General features: G+C 41.9%; 1 protein-coding gene across 2 annotated transcripts in view; it reads right to left on the reverse strand.

Annotated features, from left to right (window-relative positions):
• The window catches only part of chd4a (chromodomain helicase DNA binding protein 4a), a 36631-nt gene extending 16382 nt beyond the window's left edge, over positions 1–20249 (reverse strand). Inside the window, exons 1-13 of one of the 2 annotated variants that reach the window (XM_033636985.2) lie at positions 20031–20248; positions 19383–19539; positions 14314–14423; positions 13581–13823; positions 8970–9088; positions 8428–8693; positions 8100–8230; positions 7834–7972; positions 5770–5936; positions 3492–3725; positions 1619–1822; positions 1324–1532; positions 57–188 (exon numbers count right to left, since the gene is read on the reverse strand). In XM_033636985.2, coding sequence (XP_033492876.2) covers positions 57–188; positions 1324–1532; positions 1619–1822; positions 3492–3725; positions 5770–5936; positions 7834–7972; positions 8100–8230; positions 8428–8693; positions 8970–9088; positions 13581–13823; positions 14314–14423; positions 19383–19443 — 2015 coding nt within the window. In that variant the 5' untranslated portion in view covers positions 19444–19539; positions 20031–20248. Of the gene's footprint in view, positions 1–56; positions 189–1323; positions 1533–1618; positions 1823–3491; positions 3726–5769; positions 5940–7833; positions 7973–8099; positions 8231–8427; positions 8694–8969; positions 9089–13580; positions 13824–14313; positions 14424–19382; positions 19540–20030 lie in introns of both variants that reach the window. The other variant, XM_033636982.2, reaches the window with a different exon arrangement.
• Positions 20250–21670: the final 1421 nt, after the last annotated feature.

Consider the following 21670-nt stretch of genomic DNA (forward strand, 5'->3'; position numbering starts at 1 on the left):
GTGTTGTTTGAGTGTGTATTAGCAGTAAAAGGTGTTGCCCTGTGTCTGTATCTCACCTGTGGTTCCAGTACTGCACCTTGTAGGTGTCAAACTCTGGTACGTCCATGTCGTCGGCCTCCCAGGTCGCCTGGTCGTACGGCAGCTCTCTCCATTTGATCAGGTAGTGGACGTTGTTCTTCCTGTCCACACTGGAACACACAACAAAGAGAGGAAAAAATTTCATTTTGATTCAGTTTTTCTCATGTTTGGAAGATGATTCCTAACACCAATATCTAAAATGCAAAACATCTAAGAAGGGAAGTGTTTTGGATTAATGCCAGCTCTGAATTTCTAAGGTTATTTTTAATAAATGCACCATTCCTCAGATACAGTTACTCATACAGCGAAGGTGTGTGAATGTAGAACACCATGTTCCTTAAAAATGTGGTAAAAATGTTTTTTTAGTGGATGGGTGGTGTGGGAAAGAAACAATATTCATAAGCAGGCCTCTTGTGGCTGCTTGTAAATTCTGGCTCTTAAAAAGGGGAAATGGCCAAACTCAAGAGACTGTCCTTGCAAAATGAAAGGTTAAATGAGTAATCAAATTCGGGAATGGACAAGAAAATAGACTGGGTGGAGCATCTTCTCAGGGGAACGCCTACGTATATATCAGTAGAAAGTAACAGGAACACACTTTTATGGAAAGGTTTTAACACAATTATCAGAAATTGGACATTCTTTATTCTGATAAAAGATCCTGAAGCAGTTTTATTTTTACTGGGCTGCTACCAGGGATGCACCCGATTTATCTGCTCAACACTGGTACAGAGCATGCAGGTACGTCTGCATGCGCTGTGTGAATGAGACGGAGCTAAAGTGTAGCCTCTGCTCTTAAATTCTGTTTTCTTAGGGCAGGGTCTTCCACATGTTTATTTGTTGGGACCTGCCACCAAAAAAAGCCAACTGTCATTTGTTTATTTTTGGAGCTGGCCCATTCATTAGGAACTCTGTCAGAATTTATTTACAGTTTGGTTATTCATTGCACCACACTCAGAGAGCAGAGCGACTCAGGACACAGATGGAGCAGCAGAACGTCAGAACACAGTGAAAGTGAAACTTAACCGTTCATGGCGTGGGTCTTAAAGTCTGCTTTCATAATCACTCCATCACTAGCTGTTACTTCAATGTTAGGAAGATAAAGGCTTCATAAAAACGCTACATCTTGCAACTGTTTTAAAATAAAGTACTGTAATTAAAAAAACTTCTAGCTGTATCATCAAAGCACGTCTGTCAAACTTTTGTGTGTGTGTGTGTGTGTATATGTGTGTGCGCGCCCATGCTAACCTGTGGTTGAGGATGCGGTGGATCATCAGCCACTCCATCTTGATTCCAAATCGGAGGTATTTCTCTTCCAGCTGTACGTACATAGGGTCCTTGCTCTTCCTCTTAACAATTTTGTCCTCCTCTCCCTCGCCGAAGTCGATGGGCGGCGGATCGTCCATGTCGTTCTTTCTCTGGTAGTTTCTGAACATCACCTGACAATGGAGCTCAAGCTGGAGGGGAGAGAAGGGAGGAAGGAGGTTAGAGAAGAAATTTAGAAAATGTTTTTTTTTTTCTTGTGTCAGTGTATCCCACCCACCTGGAGCTCTGTGACCCAGGAACAGTGCCAGTATGACATGTTGGACCACTTGGCGAAGAACTCCCTCTCTGGACGCCCTGCCAGCGGGGCGGGATCGGGTGCGTCGGCTGCAAGATCTGGCGGACGGGGTACTGGTGTGGGTGCAGGAGCCTCGCCCCACCTCCATGTCAGGATCTTCTGGACCTTCCCCTTCATGGCCGGACACTGAGGGGGGGAAAACAGAGAAAAATTATTATTAATATTACCCTTTTCTTTCTATCTCAGGTTTATTTAAAAAAAAAAAACACACTCCTCAAATTTACCCTTCAGTTTATCTGTTCAGAGATAACAAGAAAGTTTTTTTATGGGGTAAAGTGTGTGAGACAAGTGTGTTTATTTATTTTCATCCCACTGTTCCGACATCCCATTGTTCCGACCATATTAAACCCATTGTTCCGAAGTCCGTTCCGAAATCATCATGATGCCCTATGGTTAAGGTCTGGTTAGGTTTAGGCACAAAAACCACTTGGTTAGGGTCAGGAAAAGATCATGGTGTGGGTTAAAATGAAAAAGAAAGTGACAAACACATAAGCCGTGAGCCTGCTCCACCTCAAGCCTTTCCCAGCTGACCCAGAGCCGGTCGCGGCGCACCATCAAGGCAGAAATACGCCCGCCGGGAGCCGTCGGACTAATGGGCTGTCGGACCAATGACATGGACCCCTGTGTACCACCTGGGTCTGGTGGGAGCTAGCTATCAGCGCCTCATTCAGCAATTACCGCTGATATCCGGTCTCCCCCCAGGTAGCCCAGGTGAGTAAGAGGCTTCATTCTGAGCTGTAAAACCCCCTCTAGCACTGTTAACTATATTACCACCACTAGTTGTGCTGACACTGCTAACGTTGCTAACACAGCTAGCAGGGTTTTCGGCTCAAAACTGAGCGACTTACTGACTGGTGCAACCTGGGGAGTGATGAGAGGGTAAGAAGTACCAGCTTTAATCACCAAATGAGCTGAGCTAGCACCCAGCAGGCCCCAGTGGTGCGCAATACACTTAAATGAAGAGCAGCTAAACTGATCTATAGGCCAACACATGTAGCCTGTCAAAAATATTCTTGGAAGTTAACTGACCAACTGTGAACTGTTGACATCCAATTAATTTTTGTCCCTTTCAGTTGTAAACTGAATTTTTTGAGGTAGAACTGTTGGTAAGGTAGAAACAATGCATAGAAATGACATCATCATCTTGAGCTCTAGGGAACTGTGATGGAATTTTTTTTTTTATTATGTAGTGACATGTTATAAACAAAATGAGAAATCAAGAAAACAACTGGCAGATTACTTATTAATTTGCTTATTTTCTCCTATGTATTAAAACACTTTATGCACATCTTCATACATCGTTCATCGTTCATATATTATTTTCTGTTGATCGACATATTCAGCTTTCTAAATAATTTTTGCAGCTCTTTTTTAATGCACTAAATTTCTCTAAACGTGTCACAAAACGCAGAATCACAGGATTTCCATACACAATTCATTGGAGTCATTTGGCTGCTGTGGTTGTGATGGATGCATTAAAATCTGCTTCGTGTTTACCTGGTTACACAGAGATTCCCTAAATGTAGCTCTGCTTTGGTTTCTTGAGTTTTTTGTGGAATAAAACCAGGGTTGTTTTTGTAAACCACTGATCGAGCCGTGCTGACATAAACAAGCACAGAAATACCCCCCGGATCCATAAAATACTTTTTCCAATCAAGCAGCGCTGGGCAGAGAGAGCACAAATAACCACTGGATTGATGAACAAACTTTCCTGCGAGTCAGCTGTCATTGCTCTGACAGGTCAAACATCACATCAATCAGCCCGGCTGACCCTGACTGACTGTTGGCGACTCACCGTGCAGCGGGGGCAGATCCACTCTCCGTTGGGGATCTCTGGGAGTGGAGGGTTGAGGCAGTGGATGTGGTATGACGAGGGGCACGAGTCACAGCAGAGGAGCTCTCCTCCGTCTTTACACACCCTGCAGAACTCCATGTGGTGGTCGTCCTCCTCCATCTCTCCAGTGTCGCCGTTGTCCTCCTCGCCTTCTGAGGCCTCCTCCCTGGCCTCCCACTGGATGCCCTCCTTCTCCTGGAATCAAAAGAAAAATTCAGGTGTTTTTTTTTTTTTTTTTTTACTTTAAACACAACGCTCCAGTTCTAGAAAAACATCATGTTTTGAGGTTTTTGATCTGGTTTTAATGAGATGAAATAAATAAGTTAATAACTGCTGTGAAGATGTTTTAATATCACACTGAGAGCATTTATTGCAAAAAAAAAAAAGTCTCCTAATCCCTCTTCATGAATTAATTCTGTTTTCAGCTGACACCGAGATTGATTCTGTTCTAGTTTCAGGACTTGTGGAGAAACTATGAGTGTTTGGAGCCTTTTTAAACAATACTTCACCTCCCAAGTGACCATTTGTACATGAATTTCTCACCTCATGTTATGTTGAATATGTGGGGAAAACTTTGTTTTTCTCACATACCTCCATGGTGAATGAAAAATCCAATAATGGAGGAAAGTCTTGATCAAATTAAATAAATTGGGACCACGTTTAACAACAGTAACACTTTATCAAAACATCCGTTTACAAACTCTCACACAAAACATGCAGTATAATCCAAGTATCATTTATCCAGTTGTATCCTCAGTATTTGCTGTGCACCCCTCTGGTCTACTGGCAGTGGGAAAGGAGTCTATTAAAAAACCTGTATATACGTGCTAATTTTGCTGTAAGAAAGGGTGGTAAATTGTTTGTATTATTGTGTGACTTTGGTGTTTTAAAGGGTAGGTTCAGATGCATCAAACGAACCAAATGATGGAGGCAGTGGTAGACCAGCAGCTCCTATGTTCAGCAAGGCAGAATTTCTGTTTTTGTCAGTGGAGACTGGCTTTGAAGAGAGCAAAGATAAGTCTCACTTTTACTTCAGTTCCCCGTCAGAAGGGGCTATCTGCTGGAAAGTACTGAGCAAACGACTTAGGCCACATCCACTCTAATATGTTGTTTCTTTTAAAAAATGGCATTTGAAAATTTAAAAAAACCGAACTCTGTACACACAAACATTTTAGTACTGTTTCAGAAATAGTCTCTGTACACACCAACACGCCTGAAAACGCATACCACATGACCATACATTAACACTGGGCATGCGTGTGCTGGTTTTATCACGAAGCAGATTGTCTACGGATGGTTGCTTAGTTACAGATAAAACTAAAAAGATGGCAAAAAACAAGGCCAGAGATTTCAGTGCTTGGACTGACGACGAGGTGGAACTATTACTGAAAGTAACACAAGAGTATAAGCCAGTCATGGTGGTGGAAAACAGATTGGGAGTCATTGCAAAGCAAAAACGATGATGTAATAGTGGTACCAGGAGTATCATCTAGTGTGGAGGTAGCCATGGCAGTGAGAAAGGAGTACCCACACAAGATGGATGACATTACAAAAAGGTATGTAGGCACAGCTATAATGTTTTAGCCTGACACATTGTGAGGAATAAAACCCAACCAGGAAGTCAATGTAGGTGTCTGTGTCACTGTTTTAAAAAGTCTGTTTTTGCCTGTCTAGACTAAATCACAACCCCAGAGATTTCAAACTGAAACGGGCTCAGCTGCTTTTCACAGGTCTCCATTTTCGGGGTTCCAAGACACTAGAGTAGAGTGGACGCTAGGTGTAAATGTGACAATAGTTATGCATTTTAAAAAGGAAACATATCAGTGTAAATGTAACCTTAAATTATACTGTATGAGTTGTGTGAGAGTTTGTAAATGAATATTTTGAAAATTTTTTGCTGTTGAACACTGACCCCTATGACTTCACTACATCCAAAAATGTCTGTTTTTTGGATTCATCATTAACCCTGGAGGCATGCAAGAAAAACAAATTTTTCTTCAGGAATTCAAGGTAAAACAGGGCGAGTAATTCATACACAAATTATATTTTGTGGGTGGAGTATTTCTGTAACATACATAAAATGCCAAAAATGTGGATTATACTGCAGTCGATGTTTAAAAAGTGTCTTTTCTGCCACGAGGTGCCATTGTCTGAAACTCAAAAATGTATGTGTTATGTATTCCTTTAAGTAGCTGTCAGTTATGAGGTTAAAACCTGAGGGTATGAGCTTGTTTCTTACACAGTGCGGGCAGCTCCAGGTGCCCTCGGGGGCTTTCTCCATGTCGGGGTCCAGGCAGACCATGTGGTACGCTCTAGGACACGTGTCACACAGGATGATCTCTCCACCCTGCTGGCAGACCTCACAGTAGTCCTGGTGGTCGGTCTCATAACCGTCACCGTCCTCAGCTTCTGATTTGAAGAGAGCACACTTTTAAAACCAAAACACCTCCAAACATCTCACATTTAACCAAAGCGCAGGATGTGATATATGTGCTGTGATCCAGGCGCAGTGTTTGTGACATTCTGCTGTGTTGTTTATGTTGTTTGTGAGAGGAAAACCCACACGGTGAGTCATTTTTTCCCCCTTCGACAACACATTTCCACAGTAACACCGACAGACTGAAATTGAAGGGATTCACAACGAAAATATAAACATTTGTTTTGGCTGAGTAAACTGATCTTTAATGCTCATTGCCTAATATTTGGTTAATATTTCTAATGCTCAGCTAAAACTCACACCTAAGAGTTTTTTATTTTGTCAGAGAAATCAGATTTTAAGAGCTAAATGTTCGTGTAACCTTTCACCTCAGTCCGCACCGACTAAACGAAACACCACATCTGTTAAAAGGATTTCCACAGAGAGGCAGCGGCGTCTCCATGAGGACGCCTTGACCTCTTTCAGTTGCCGATCTGAATACATCTGCGATGTCATCAGAGCGGCTTCTGAGGATGTGTCAGTAGGCGACAACCCAGACCAAGATGTTGTCCTTCTAAATATACTCATAACTCAGCTGACTCAGTCACAGTGACTAATGTGTGTGCGTGCGTGTGTACATACACCTCCTCATGTTGTTGTGCATTCCACAGACTGTTAATGCTTTACCCTACATGCAGTCATTAACGCTCACCGCTGTGTGTTTAACCTGAAATCTGCAGTTGCTCACACCTCATCAGGTAGAGCTCTGACTCATCAGGTAAAGCATGAAACTGCCCAAGTCAAAAGTTCAACTCCCACAGGTTATACTTTCCCTGATGGAAAGATGAGAAACGAAAGAGGATGATGATGACGGACAAAGAAAACGACTGAATTTTAAGTCCCCATGAAATGCTAAATGCATTTTCCCAGTTAAATCCTGAGTCCCTGTGTTAACTGCTCATTTATCTCGTTATATACCAAATATATGTCCAAAAAAAAAAAAAAATCAGTATCAGAGTATTTTTACATCAAAATTCCTGTCTTTTACAGAAGGTCATCCAATCAAATGAGACTTTGACTAACTAGCCACAACGGTCACATAATGCTTCACCGTTTGTGTGTTGTAGTAGCTAACAGAGCAACATTGCAAGAATAGGAAAAGATGTGCATATGGAAATCCATGGGCAAAACCTTTCTTTTCATTTCCAAAACAATGTGGCGGAGGTCTAATTCATTCATCTCTCCCTTATCCTCCCAATCTAACAGGTGGGAGGGAGGTGTGGTGCAAGTGGCGCTAACAGTCCGCTGTAGCTCTATATCATGCTAAACTTTAAGCCTTCACACTTTTTAGCAGTCCAATCAATAGCAAAGGAGTTGGTTTAAATTCCTCTTCCAACTGTATACCGCTCAAATATTCAGTTTCACTGGGAAATATGTCACAGTACAAAAGCTGAAGACGCTCCATATTAAGTTTCACAAGAATTTTGAAGGGGAACGACAACCTGGACCCAATTTTCCCATTTTTTTGTGTCTGAGTGACTCGTGGAAACAACAGTTTTTGACAATGTGAAAAAGTAACATTTCATTTCTCGATGGGGTCCTGTTCATAAAGTTGAAAAAAAAAACAAAACACTGATAATAACAATCTGATCCTGTCAATGGCAAAGACAAGCACTTTTAGTGTACATAAACAGGCATAGTGCACCTGCCCCGAGTGGTTACACTGCGGCCTGTTTCATCGCTGCCAGCCACAGCGCTCTCTCTCAATACTAATACCAATTTTAAAAAATTGTTGCTCCCACAGGTCACAGAGAGACAAAAACATAGGAAAACAGATGGAAACACACCTGACTGACTGTCTCATTCACCCAGAGCTTGCAGACGTACCTCTCTTCTTCTTGGGTTTGCTCTTGGACAGCTTCTTTTTGCTGCGGCTGCTGCGGCTGTTGGATCCCTCTGAGACGGAGACACTGTTCAAGCTGCCGTCCTCGAAGTCACTGTCCACATCGGGCTCATCCTCCTCGCTCTGTACAAGGTGAGAGACATATTTCTTGTATCAGAACAGTTTGCTTTATGCATCTCAACTGCATGTATGTATGTATGTATGTATGTATGTAGGTGCATAAGTGTTTGTAGAGAGGGAGGAATCGTACTGATGAGCGTTTCCGCTTGCTGTTGAAGCCTCCCAGTTTGATTTTAAGAGGAGCCACTTTCTTGGTCTTCGCATTATTCTTCTTCTCTTGTGGTTTAGGTGTAGGTTTTGACTTCTTGCGGGCGTTGGGACCTGCCAGCACACAACAGAAAGACAAAGGTAAGTCACTCAGAGAACCACAAACTGTCTGAACTGCAACTTCCCCTGATAGAAATTTGTACCAATTGCTCCTCTAGCTGAAAAATGAGTCATGTTTTGGTTGTGGTATCCAACTTAGCTCTGATATTTCAGATCTTGTTCTTTAATTTGGTCCCTCCTCCCCACTGTACCTTTGCCTTCCTTTGTCTTGGCCTTGCGTAGTGGCACTGCAGGTGGCTGCTGAGTCTCTGCTGAGGCTGGCGGTGCTGCAGCAGCCGGGGCGACCTCCGCCACCATGGTGTCGACCGCAGCCGGAACGTTGGCAGTTGCCAGTGCTGCGTTGGCAGCAGCAGCGCCTCTCAGGGGGTTGTTGGTGCTGAACTCGCGCCACTTGGCACCCAGAACCATCATCATCTTGGACACAGCGATCTTGGGGTTCTTGGCTGCAATGAGGGGCCTTCGAGAGAAATACAAATTCAATATGTGATCTGATTCATCTTCAAACATGATGACTGTGAATATTTGACACATTCGGCAGATGCAAGTGTAATTACAGCTTTCAACCACAACTTGTCACAGGAGTATGAAATATAAAGATAACCAGTACAACATGCAAAACCCCTCTCCTGGAAAAACAATATTCAAGAGCATCACACAAATAAGTCATATTTCTTATGATATATGAACAGTTGTCTGGTACTCAGTCAGCTAGTGATTTTGTGTAAGTATCTACCTGACGTATTGGCTAAAGGCCTTGTAATTGGTCAGAGAGCGGTAGTCTTCCTCTGTGAAAACGTGGTCGATGTCCTCCATTCCCCAGTCATCGAGCAGCTGGGACGACGACTTCGGCTCCTACAGGTAACAACCAACCAGAAGAAGCTTCATTAATATCAGAGGGATAAGAGAAAATGAATATTAAAAGATATAAAAACATTACTAAACTGCAGGACACAGGTTTAAAAAAGACTGAAGGATAGAAGATGTAAGACTTTTCAAGACTTGTTAAATGTCACTAGGCATAACATTTAAGAACAATGTTACGGTAACCAGAAAAAAAAACAAAACAAAAAAAAAACATTGATCAGCATCAGTTATTTAGGGCTGAGGACAATTTTGCCCAAATATTTATTATGACACAAAACATGCCTTTTTGGGTGCAGTTCGAGAGGCATTTGATAAATTAAATACACAGAAAGTAGATATTACCAATTATTTTGAGATTTTACAATCCAGCCTCAGATAAAATCGTTTTATAAAATCCATCTTCCAATGGCTTTACATTTTTTAAACATTTATGTCAAAGAATGAGTTCAGACATTTCAATACCTTTTAAGGCCTTGTTAAGGATCTGTGGGAACCTTATTCTCACTGGAACAGGTTGCCTTTGACTTTAAGTACACAAAAATAAACTGAAATAAATACATTTACTTGGTTCTGTAATTTCACTCCAAAACAAAAACCATCTAAAAATACTGGAAAATGAAAGAGGCCATGAAAAGAGGGACTGCATAATTGTGACATGATGCAGACCTAAAATAAAAAGAAACCCGAGGGTAAACAACCAAGGAAATTAGACCCTGGGTCAACAGCTATCTGTCCCAAATATCTGAAGCTTATTGAAATGCATGGCTACTGAAGAGTCACATAAAACTTTTACATAACATTACAGAGAGCATAACAGTCTACAGTAAATTAAGACAGCAACATTACATACATACACTGTATAGCCTGTTTTCTCACAACCATTTTTACCGAGTTAGTGAGGAATTGTCAATACTAATCTGATCAATTGATTAGATGACCAGAGCGTGGAGAACCTGGTTGAGCAGACCTTACATGTGCAAAGTTGTTTTGCCCATAATTCAATATGTTTAGGACACAACATGACTGGGGCCGGGTGCATCTCTGAACATTTTTTTTATCATAACAAACAAACTTTACGTGAGAAGCTCCTGCTGAGGACGATTACAGCATTGACAGATCACGCACCGAATGGCTGACTCACACGTGGGACCAGCTGTGGCTTTTCAGTGCAGATCTGGGGCACACAAACTGGACTGCACCATTTCCATGTAAAGCTTTTAAAAAGCGCTGCTGTGTCCTTGTGCATGACAAAAGCCGAACCTTCCGCCTCGTACAAAAACACCTTTGTTCTCCCCCCGTGTCAGCAACAGCCATTATTTTGCTTCACATCATACAAAACTATTAAGACACAGATGTTGACATCGTCGCTGGTGTAATAGTTTTTTCCACAGAAAGTGAATTTCTGTTGAAAATAATGGTGATTTTTTTTCTTTTGTTCATTTTATTTTAATTCATATTAATTACTGGACCACATTTGCATGGTTGTGAGGTTTGAGGTCAGAAATGAACAACAAGCATGCAAACAAATGTCACAAAAATTTGTATGAATCCATAAGGATTCCTGAAACCCTGAAGATGTACTATGATTTACTCACTACAATTTTCCTTAAAACAATGTACAGACTGATACCAAAGTAGTCCCTCTCAATCATCACTGATGACCCACTAGAAGTGTGAGCCTGGATTTTCTTATTTTCCTCTTATTTTTCTGTTTTCAGGACGTTCCCCGGGCACAGCGCACTGGTAAGATCAGAACTTAATTAAAGGTAGCGAAGTAGGGGCGTCGGTGGATTAGTGGTAGAGCAGGCGCCCCATGTACAAGGCTGTTGCCGCAGCGGCCCGAGTTCGAATCCAGCCTGTGGCCCTTTGCTGCATGTCACCCCCCCTCTCTTTCTCCCCCTTTCACGCTTACCTGTCCTGTCCAGTAAAGGCAAAATGGCCCAAAAAAAATCTCAAAAAAAAAAAAAAAAAAAAGGTAGCGAAGTAGGACAAAAAGTGACAAAAATCGTGGACACAGTGCCAAAATAACACAAATATAGCAAGGTGAAATGCCAAGCAGGGGTGGTGTTTGGTTTCAGGTTCACCTTCGCCAGCAATAATGTATACACACAGTAATAAAGTATTCCAATATACCTTTAACAATTGGTGTTTCAAGCTTTTCAAGTTTGATGATTTGCAGATTTTTACTGTTTCATGTCAACAGTTCTGCTTCAATCTAAATGAAGTGCAAATTTTAAACAACTTTTCAGAAAATTGAAAAAGAAAACACACATTTCTGTACTTTTCCACTACTGTTATGTGAATATAGGGAGTTGGCATAGGTGGCATTAATTCTCCAGTCGTTATACCACTGCAAAAGAGGAAGGTGTAACAAGATGATTTAATCAAAAGGGAGCAATTCAAACCTCAAACAAAGGAAATAAAAATGACGAATAGTAGCAGTGAGCAGAAATGACGAGAGACGACGAAGAAAGCTTCATTGGCCAATGCAATGACAGAACGTAATTTATCTGCCGAGTGTTTTTTGCTGCATTTAGTCACATTTACCCTTTATCGATACACCAACATTAAAAGCATTTTGGCTATATTTCAAATTTGTGACATTTCCACTTTAATGCGTGAACTGAAAACAGGTGGATGGAAACACACCTACTGTGACCTGAACGCTCTAATCTCACTTTTGCTCAATCAAAACAATTATTTGTTACTTTTGACATTGTTTGGTCTGTGAAGTGACAGATCATGGAGGAAAAGCTGAAGTTGACATCTTCAAATTGTTTCCGTTGTTTAACTTACAGTCCAAAAGCACAAACATGTTCAGTTCATTGTTACAAAGAACTAAAAGAAGAAGCAAATCAAACACAATTTGGTAACTGGAGCCACAAAATGTTTTGATACATCACTCTGTATTGTCTAAACTGCTGTTTTTCTCTCTAAATTTTATTCAACCTGTAAATATTGTTGGCCAATAAAACCACTTTTTAACATAGCGGAGCTTTATTTGTACAGTTTAGAGGCCCGGAGCAGGTAAGCAGTAATTTCATCAACTACCAGCCTGATGTCAACTGCACCACCTTGCACCTTCCTCCACGTCCTCTTCCACCACCACCACCAGCCTTTCACCAAAACCATCTTTCCATTCCCTAGTTTTTACAGAACTGGCAGGAGCACGGATCGAGAGTGGCTCTGACAATGAATCAAAATGTGTTTATCTAACCAAAACAGAAAAAGGGTCAAGAGCGCAGTGCAGTCGGCGCTAGGTGGGGTTGCCATGGTAACAGCATATATGCCTTACAACACCCGCCCCAGACACACACACACACACACACACACTTCACACACCACGCCACCCCTTGCATAAGTGTCATTAACTACAAGGCCCCCTATTGGCCGCCGGGCTTTGAGTCGACCAGACGCAGCTCTTTGTTAAAGCGTCTCTTATATCATGCCTCTGTTTGTCAAAGCAGGACTCCATTACAGGTGCACAGTCAATAGGTGTTCATCATGGGGCAAAGATGGGGCTGAGACAAAAGTTATAATACAAAAAAAGAAAGAAATCTGGTTGGTAGAAAAGGTGAACAAAGCGATTTCACGTTTGTGCAGCGTTTGGTTTGGCTGTCACACATCACACTATAGAAAAGGACCATACCTGCGGTTTGGAATGTTTTGACCCATTTACTACAACTCGCATACTTTACAGACGGTTTGGTACTGTTCACATTTTAACTGATACCAGTACCTGCAATTCAGCACCCAATGGTACCTTTTTTCAGTTTATCACTCTCTCTGCAATAACAAAAATGTAATTTTAGCATTAAAAATTCTTAGTCCAAACTTCGCAATTTCAACATCGATATTTATTTGTTTGTATTTATTTAGTTAATTATTTGGATATATTTTGTGTTTGACCTGGTGTGTTCCCAGGTTAGACATGTTGCCCTGCCCAGCTCTGCATCATAAATATTGTCTGTGTCAAATTTGAAAAGTTTATCTGCTTGCCGTGGCCCAGCATCACTGTGACTAGAATAAGCTGCAGCTGTACAGAGGTCTTGTGCCCTCCCTATCTTTACTCTTTAACTTACTCTCTAACGCAGACATGCTCCCAGTATTCGGTTACTCAAATTTGGCATTATTGTTTTCACGTGAATTGGTACTCTGTCTGTAGTACCCACGAGGGATGCACGATGTGGGATTTCATTTAATGGTCTCGTGCAGAGCAGTGCATTCTGGTAGTTGTAGGTTTTCTACCTCTTGAGCAAACGCAAATGCCACAGCCCTTTTCTGTGTTTCCTCCCGTCATATAGCACCAATTTATAACGTATATGCATCTTTGTACTGCATAGACATTGTAGCTTTATGAAAAGACCATCTTTACAGTAGTGAAATAAAGATAAATGCTTCCTATCTTAATTCTTGTGTAAGCAACTTCACTACAACATATTGCTTTTACCCCTCAAACACCCTGCCTGGTTTTCCTCACCGAGCTGTCGTCGTCATCATCGTCCTCATCCTCCTCAGGCTCCGGCTCTTTCTTCTTGGAGCTGCTCCTCTCTGCGCCGGTACTGCTCCTCTTCTTTTCTTTGCCGCTGCTGGCTCTCTTCTTCTTTTTGCGTCCTGGAGTGTAGTCGCTGCCCTCGCTGTCAGAACGCTGGGCAGGGCCACCATCTTCACCCTCGTCCACCCCGCCCACGTCCATGGGCTCCGGGGAGCTCATGGGAAGCTCCTGGGACACGGATGGCAAAGACAGAACTTATCAAGCTGAGACATTCATGTTCAAGAATGATCAGATAAAAGGGAAATAGATCTCTTGCTGAAATTTGACAAAATTTTCTAATAAGACTATAAAATACTGCAAGATAAAATGTATTTCATAAGGGAAAGATGAAATATGATTCAGTGTCATCCATTGAATTCTACCAAATGAAGACAGGAAGAAAGTCTTGAGCATATTACACTCCCAACTACTTCAAGCATATTTGACTTTGTTGGCTGTTTTGCCTACATGAGAAGATTATCTAAGTCTGCGGGCAGTTATGCTTTTTATTGTGTGTGAAGCTTAAGTAACAGTGTCCGGGTTTTAGTTTCTATTGAACACATCATCTGGGACATGTGATTAAAAAGTTGTCACATTTTTTCTTTTATGCTGTAGCTACAGTAAGAGACCACACACACAAACAAACAAACAAACAAACAAACACAATCTGCATCCTTACCTCTCGGCGCGACCTCCTCTTGCTGCCCTTGCTCTCTTTGCTCTTCTTAGCCTTCTTCTTCTTCTTCACCTTCGGAGTCTCGTTCTCTGAGATCTCGTCTTCCTCATCGTCTACAGAATCAGGCCAGCAGAGACATTTCATGGTTAAAGACAAAGATAAGAGCAGCCGTGTGCGTCGGTGTTTATGGGCCGCGTGATAACGTTACTTAACAGAGACGTGTGAGGGTAGCATGTGTATCAGCAGACACTTGCATATCCTGCCGTAAACAAAAGACTAGCTGGTAAACTTTGGCTGGATCAGTTTGTTTACTGGCAGGTTAACAACTTCCTGTCATTGAGCAGCTTCTCTCATGTGTGCTTGTATTTTGATTTTTTTTTTAGTCTGCAGTATTGTTTCTGTTGTGGCTGAATGAGGAGGTGAAATATTGATTGAGGTTACTTATGCTGCGTTCACATGGAGTCAGGCCAATGGCAGACAGACAACGCCTTATGGACTTCACAGGGAAAAAACAGTTTGACGGAATGGCAGGACAGTAAAACAAAACATGCATGACAATATGTTGTAATGGTGACAATGTATTGTTTACAAAGAATGGAATGAAATGTAATATATAAAATTAGCCCACTGAGTGTCTATTATTTTATGTAATTATTCTAGTAATGCCCAGTGACTGTACAGTGTAAACATAAAGCGGAGTGATGATGTGCTAAGGAGAGGATAAAGTCATGCTTTGTCACGCCATGTGTGCAGTATTTGGAAGTTCTCTGCAGTTTATCGTGGTAAGCTGATCCGGTCCAGTGTACATGTTAGTGCATGTGGGTATCACACTGGCTGGCTCATAGCTGCCGCTTTGCACTGCGCTCCTACTGCTACTATCCGGACGGCATCGTCGCCAAGTGCAGCACTCACCCTCCAGTTCACCCCTGGTTAACACTGTTAGCTCTGTCAGCATTGTTGCAGTTGTTTAGCGCTGTTTATAGAGTTAGCACTGTTTGCTGCTAGTTGCCGGCTCAGCCACTTCCATGTTGAGAATCATGCTCTGAATTTGCTTAGAGCCCCTATAATTAAACAACAGCTGCATCAGCTCTCTGTATTGGCCTATACTCAGAGCCCAGGTACTGTATCAGGAGCATAGTAAGTCAGATCAGTGCATTCCTACTCAGGACAGCACAATTTCTCTTTTGCTGTGAACAACTAACTTACTCTTTGCTTTTCAACTCAAGCCAGGGAACAAAGTCTTGACTTGAGCAGGATAATTTAGCCCTCTCTCCACCCCTGCCAGGCTGCAAGCACATTCACTTGGTGTCAAATGTCATTTAAGTGGTTCATGATTAGATGGCTAGAATAAAAACGAACAGGCACCCCGAGAACCATGACTAGTAGAGACTAGGATAGCGGTTTGGGTTACTACCCCATTTTACAACTTAGCCTCAGGGGGAGGGGGTGATTCAAATCAGTTTTGCTCTAGTGGTTAAACTTGTAATTTACAACTGATTAGTCATTATAATTACCACACCCTCCTGCAGGCCTTATGACAGAGAGGATCCCAGTCCACTGTTTGGCACTGCCTCAGTGGCTCCAGAGTGAAGTGGTGTGGCACTCAGAGCCTATTAATGTAATTTACTATGGTAAAAAGTAAATGGCAAGAAGCCATTAAGATGCACCTGGTGAGGAAGAAGCATTAATGTGATGAGCTTTTTAGGTCATATAAAGGAGACCAAGCTGTGTGTAAGTATGCGTGTGTGTGCGCATAACTGGAAATTCAGGTGGGGAAAATAATCATATTTGATTACTCACTGTGATCTACATAATATTCTGAGAATAGTGTTTTGTTTAAAAACCGGGGCCCCATTTTCTAAAAGCATCTAAAATTATCTGAGTCCATCTGAGACTTGGACTCGAGGTAGTCATAAAGATTGAGATTTCGCAACTCTATTTCACTTTGACCAGGTAGAATCTTAGAATGACAACTAAACAGGCATCAGAAAGGCCTTTTTTCTAAGCTGCATGAAAAGCACTGTTGACAAAGCTATGAAAGGAAAATGTTGCATTAATGTGTAAATGTAATGGTAAGCACAGACACCTGAAAGACTTACAACTGATTTGCAATTTGCTCATAAAAGCTTGTGCTGAAACAATTAAAGCGATGAAGCTGTTATTCCAATCAACAGAAGATTATTAGTAACTATTTTTGCAAGCCGTTTTTTGTGCACTGACATTTATCATTTCTGGTTCCGGCTTCTCTAAAGTGAAGTTTTGCCACTTTTCTCTGCTTTACATCATTGTAAAATATCCCAGCATTTGCTGTCAGGGCCCCAAGGCTCTGGAACTGTCTGCCCGGGGGAATCAGGTTGGTCGGTTCAGTTATCTCTTTGAAGTCCCTTCTTAAAACATACTTTTTATCAAAGACCCTTTCCTAATTGTACTTGAGTTCTAATTTCATTTTAACTGTCTTCTATTTCCTTAGTTTTATACACCAAATTGGTATGTCTTTATCTGTTTTTCTTTTAAAAACTAGATTTAATGACTTGTATGATTTATCTTGCTGCCTTGTGAGGCACTTTGTGACACTGTTTTTGAAAAAAAAAAATTGTTATGATTGTTCTATATTTAGCTTTACGTGCTGCTGGCTGCACAAAACAAACATCAGATTATATAAACCTGGACTCTGGGAAACTGTGGACATTTTTTTGTGAAAATGTATGGACTAAATGATTAATCAATGATGAAAGTTTGTTGCAGCTCCAATTGTGACTTGAACTTGCATTTACTCAAGCACAACAATTAAGTACAATTTTGAGGTACTCTCGAGTGGGAAATATTGTACATTTTACTATATTTCTTTGACAGCTTTAGTTACTATAAAGATCTAGATGATTAAAACGACATATAATAAGCCAATGCATTCTGAGGCATTATTACAGATTAAACTACCCAGCAGTGTACTAAGTAATTAAAATCAACTTCACATTTTCCAGCTGCAACACTGAAGCAATGAACACATTAATGCAACAATAATATTAATAATCCAAAAATATATTTGGATTTGCGGCCAACAGCATAATAAATACTTTAAATGTTGGTACTTTTAAGTATGTTTCTATGCTAATACATGTGTCCTCTACAGTGGTTTATTGTAACACAATAAAAGTACTTTGTTTCAAGTATGTTTTGGGAGTATCTTTACTTGAGTTTGTATATTTCTGCCAACTTTCACATATACTCCACAACATTCTTTAAATAAATGTATACTTTACTCCTATACATTTCCCCTAAACATCTTTGTCACTTCCTACAAAACAAGGAAGGGAGGATGGGAAGGAATAAGAGGGAAGGAAAAATTGGATGTTGATCTTAAATCCTTCAAATTATGAAAAAGACCCTCTTATTCCATATGTAATGCACGGCCCATTTTTTAAGGTGGTGTACTGGTTACATAGAAATAAACTATGTAATTCTCAAAATTCTGACCGCTTGCTTTATCATCAGTAGCCTTTACTTTTGCTTTAACTTTCAATACTTAAGTACATTTAATATCCTAAAATTACTTTAATTCCTAGGTAAAGGTGGTATCAGACACTAACTTTTACTCTAGTAATATTCTAATAGACAGAGGTAGATGAAGTATCTGAAAGCTGCACTTAAGTAAAAGTACAAATATCTTACCAAGAAATAACTTTGGTGGAAGTTAAAGTCACCTATCACTATATTATGGTATTAGGTCTTTTGCACAACTTACAGGATTTAAGAAGAAAATCCAGTTTTTCCTTCCCTACCATTGCTTCATTTTCCCATCCATCCTTTCTTCTCTATATTGTAATAACTAAGATGCTTCTGGGAAACGTATTGGAGTATAAGTTAACGCTGACAGAATATAACAACTCAAGTAAAGTACAGATGCTCCCAAAAACACCTGAGTACTGTAACAAAGTATTATCACTTTGGTACCTTACACCACTGCTAAGAGGTGACTTCAACTTCTACCAAAGTCATTTTCTGCTAAGATACCTGTACTTCTACTAAAGTGTGGCTTTAAGGTAGCTCATCCAACCCTGGGCCTTAATAAAGCAACACCTTGAATGCAGCACTTTGACTTGTAACTGTGGTAGTTAGACTCAGGTTTAATATCTGAATACTTCTCCCAGCATTGATGTATTTCCAGTTGCAGTGTCTGATATGAGATGACACAGGACAAGCATGGTCGAGCAACAATTAATGTGCCTGTATTGAGGAACAATCAGAACAATCACGTGCATTAGGATCCGAAAATGTAACCCGATTTGCACATCTTTTGTTAGGGGTGTGTTCCTGTTTGCACCATATTTTGTTTATGCAGCATCACTTGACGGAATGATAAAAGTTTGAGCTATTTGATGAATGAAATGCGGGTTGTTTAGTCGTTTTTAGCACTTGAAGCTAACTTGCAGGACTTCTTGTTCTCAATGGTTCCGCCGTGTACAAAGCGCGTGCTCGTCGATATTATACAAACTGTAAACAGTGTGATCTTCGACCTGACCAGTCTATATAAATAGCGGATGTTTGAGAACATACAACGGTTAAGACATGTTTTAGATGTGGTTGGATTATATTGTATTATTTGTACTTTTTCCTCACACTCAAACCGAAGGCGCCGGCCATGAGGAGGGGAGCGCTTCAGAACGTCATCCGCCAGCTTCCAAGCTAACTGGCTGCCTCCATCTTGTCATCGACACGTAAATAATACCGGTAGCAGGCTAACGTTAGGCCCCGGGAACATGCCGGTGAGTCGGCGTGACTTCACGACAATGCAGCTATCAGCCACATCGCCCCTGGCTGTGGTTTGGGTAAAAGCGTGATTTTTAAAGAAGGGTTTTTTAAACAGCAGCGACGCCGCTAAGAAAGAAAGGCGAGTTTGATAGTTTTGCCGCGAACATTAGCTACCCGGTAGTTAGCAGCTTTGACTAGCGAGCGCATTGCTAACGAAACATGATTGATACTAATGTCAAAAAACACACACATCTGCTCGTGATGCTAGCCTACAACCAGTGTGAACATTAGCAGTGTCGGCTAACAAATGAGCCTTGTCTTACCGTGCATTAACCGGTCCTCGGGGGCTCCATAATCATCTCTGTCATCCTCGCTTCCAGACATAGCGGACAACAGAAAACTTTCTATTTAGTTAGCTAACAGTTTAGCTAACTAAATAAAGTTATTTGTTTGTCGGATAATCCAGAGTTCTGACCCAGTCTTGAGTCCGTCCCAAGTCGTGGTGTGTTGGTTAGGTGCGGGCACCCGGCCAGGTTTCGACAAGGGAAATAAGAACAAAAAAAAAAGAAAACGGAAGTGAATATTTAGCAGCAAAGAGCATTCAAAACACAGCACCCGGTGAAAGCGACATAAACACTCACCACATGGACTTCTCGGACAATAAATCTAACTTTATCTGGCTATCAAGTTGGACAGCTCACAAAGATTAGCAACCTCACTCACTCCATCTCTGCGTTCAGCTGACATGCCATCTTGCCACAATCGTTAGTTTCCGTGCCATTAGCATGCGTGCTAGCCGAGCTTGACCGGCAGCCAGCCTCAGATTTGAGACAAACTAAAAGAAACGAGCCGCTCTCACACTTTCATACCTTATCTTAAAAGACTGCCCGGCGTCTGAGGTTACCTCACCTCGACCATCTTAACCCTGACTCTTTTATACAAACAATAAAACCAAAAACTGGGATACTCACAACTTGATCACACTGCTTCCAAAAAACAGTAACTCCGGGCTCACTTTGTCTATCAATCAATACTTGGAAGCTCTTTATGTTAAAGTAACGGTATACATATAATTTAAATATATTTCCGTGTTTTCTTTTTTTTTTGTAGGCAGTGTGTGCGCACGACGCCGTCTCCTCTTTCTCTGCCTCGCACACTACACACACCCCGCGCGCGCACACACACACACAAAGAGATCAGGGGGCAGGCATCCCATAATATCCCCCCCCTTCACACATACACACTCTTCACTCACCCCTCCCCCACTCTGCATAGTTACCTTGCAACGTACAGACCATAATAGTCAACTCACCCCCTCCCTCCTCTACAGTCTCTTCCCCATTCCTCCATGCACACCCCCCCACACACCCTTAGCAACCGGGGTTGCCATGGAGACGCTCACCCCCCCTCCCACCCCCGTGCGGCATCCCATAATAGTAATGAGCGCAGTCACTGACATCCCTCAATAAGCATAACTCCAAAAAGAGAGAGATAGGAGAAAGGAGGCGAGAGAGAGAAAAAAAAGGAAAAGCCGTCACATGGCAACTGTGTGTGCCACATGACTGCTTAACTTGAGTGTGCATGTTTGCATGTATGCGCAGGCACCGTACTGTATATGAGCCCGGCTGCACAGGATGTAGACGCAAGGCAAAGGTTGGTGACCACCTCTGAAAGCACTTTAGGGTCACCAGAAGTGGGGTGACAACCGGTGACCCAGGTGCAACCCCCAACTTCATATGAGGCTTTATCAGCTTAAATATATGGATTCTTTATATACATGACTCACCATAAAGATCATCAGCGCACATGAGGGCCAACAAGCAAGGCTAGCTGGTACAAAAAAAAAAAAGTCTTGCGAGCAGGTCAGTGTGAGGTTAAAAAGTCAGGTTCCATGCACGGCCCTCCAGGGAGGAGGTCACAAAGGTCAAACTGTAGTCAAAACCTTCAAGTGTGCTGCTTTAAGCCCCCCTCAAAACAAGAAACAGGGAGCCCAGAAGTACCAGAGCCAAGCCAACAGCTGAGTTAAGCTGTCTGCACACACACTCTCTCACACACACACAGACAGGCTTGCTCCACAGGCTGCTTGGAAATGCATTGCAGTCAATGGTGGGAAAAACGTCTGGGTCCTAGACAGTTTTTTCCCACCATTAACTGTCTGCAGTACATTTAGACTGTGGAGCGAAAAGGCAGAACTGTTTGTGCTTAGTGTGGCAGAGAGGCTTCTGAATGACGTTTCACCACATGGGAAATCAACAGCGTGCATGTCAGCTAATGGGGAACTTGGTATTCGGGGCCTGCGAAGCATCAGAGTGAGTTATGCATTGTTATTGTAGCACTGCAGGACGAGTCTGCGCTGCTGATGCTGATCGAGTCACTCACAAGTGTGCAAAAAAGGGCCAAAATCAACAGCTGTTTCATGACCCAGAACACAGTATATAGCCAAAAGTATGTGGACATTAAGGGGAGCGTAATTGTACACACACAAGTAGGAGCAAGGCTTAAACAATAGTCAGGAGCAACACCTGCACGATAAAGGCCCTGACACACAAGGCCAACGGTCGGCCATTGGTCAGGCTGTCGGTGAGCAGTCATTGCCTCAGTCTTGGTGGTG

The sequence above is a fragment of the Epinephelus lanceolatus genome, chromosome 16 (genome assembly GCF_041903045.1).
Source record: "Epinephelus lanceolatus isolate andai-2023 chromosome 16, ASM4190304v1, whole genome shotgun sequence".
Lineage (NCBI taxonomy): Eukaryota > Metazoa > Chordata > Actinopteri > Perciformes > Serranidae > Epinephelus > Epinephelus lanceolatus.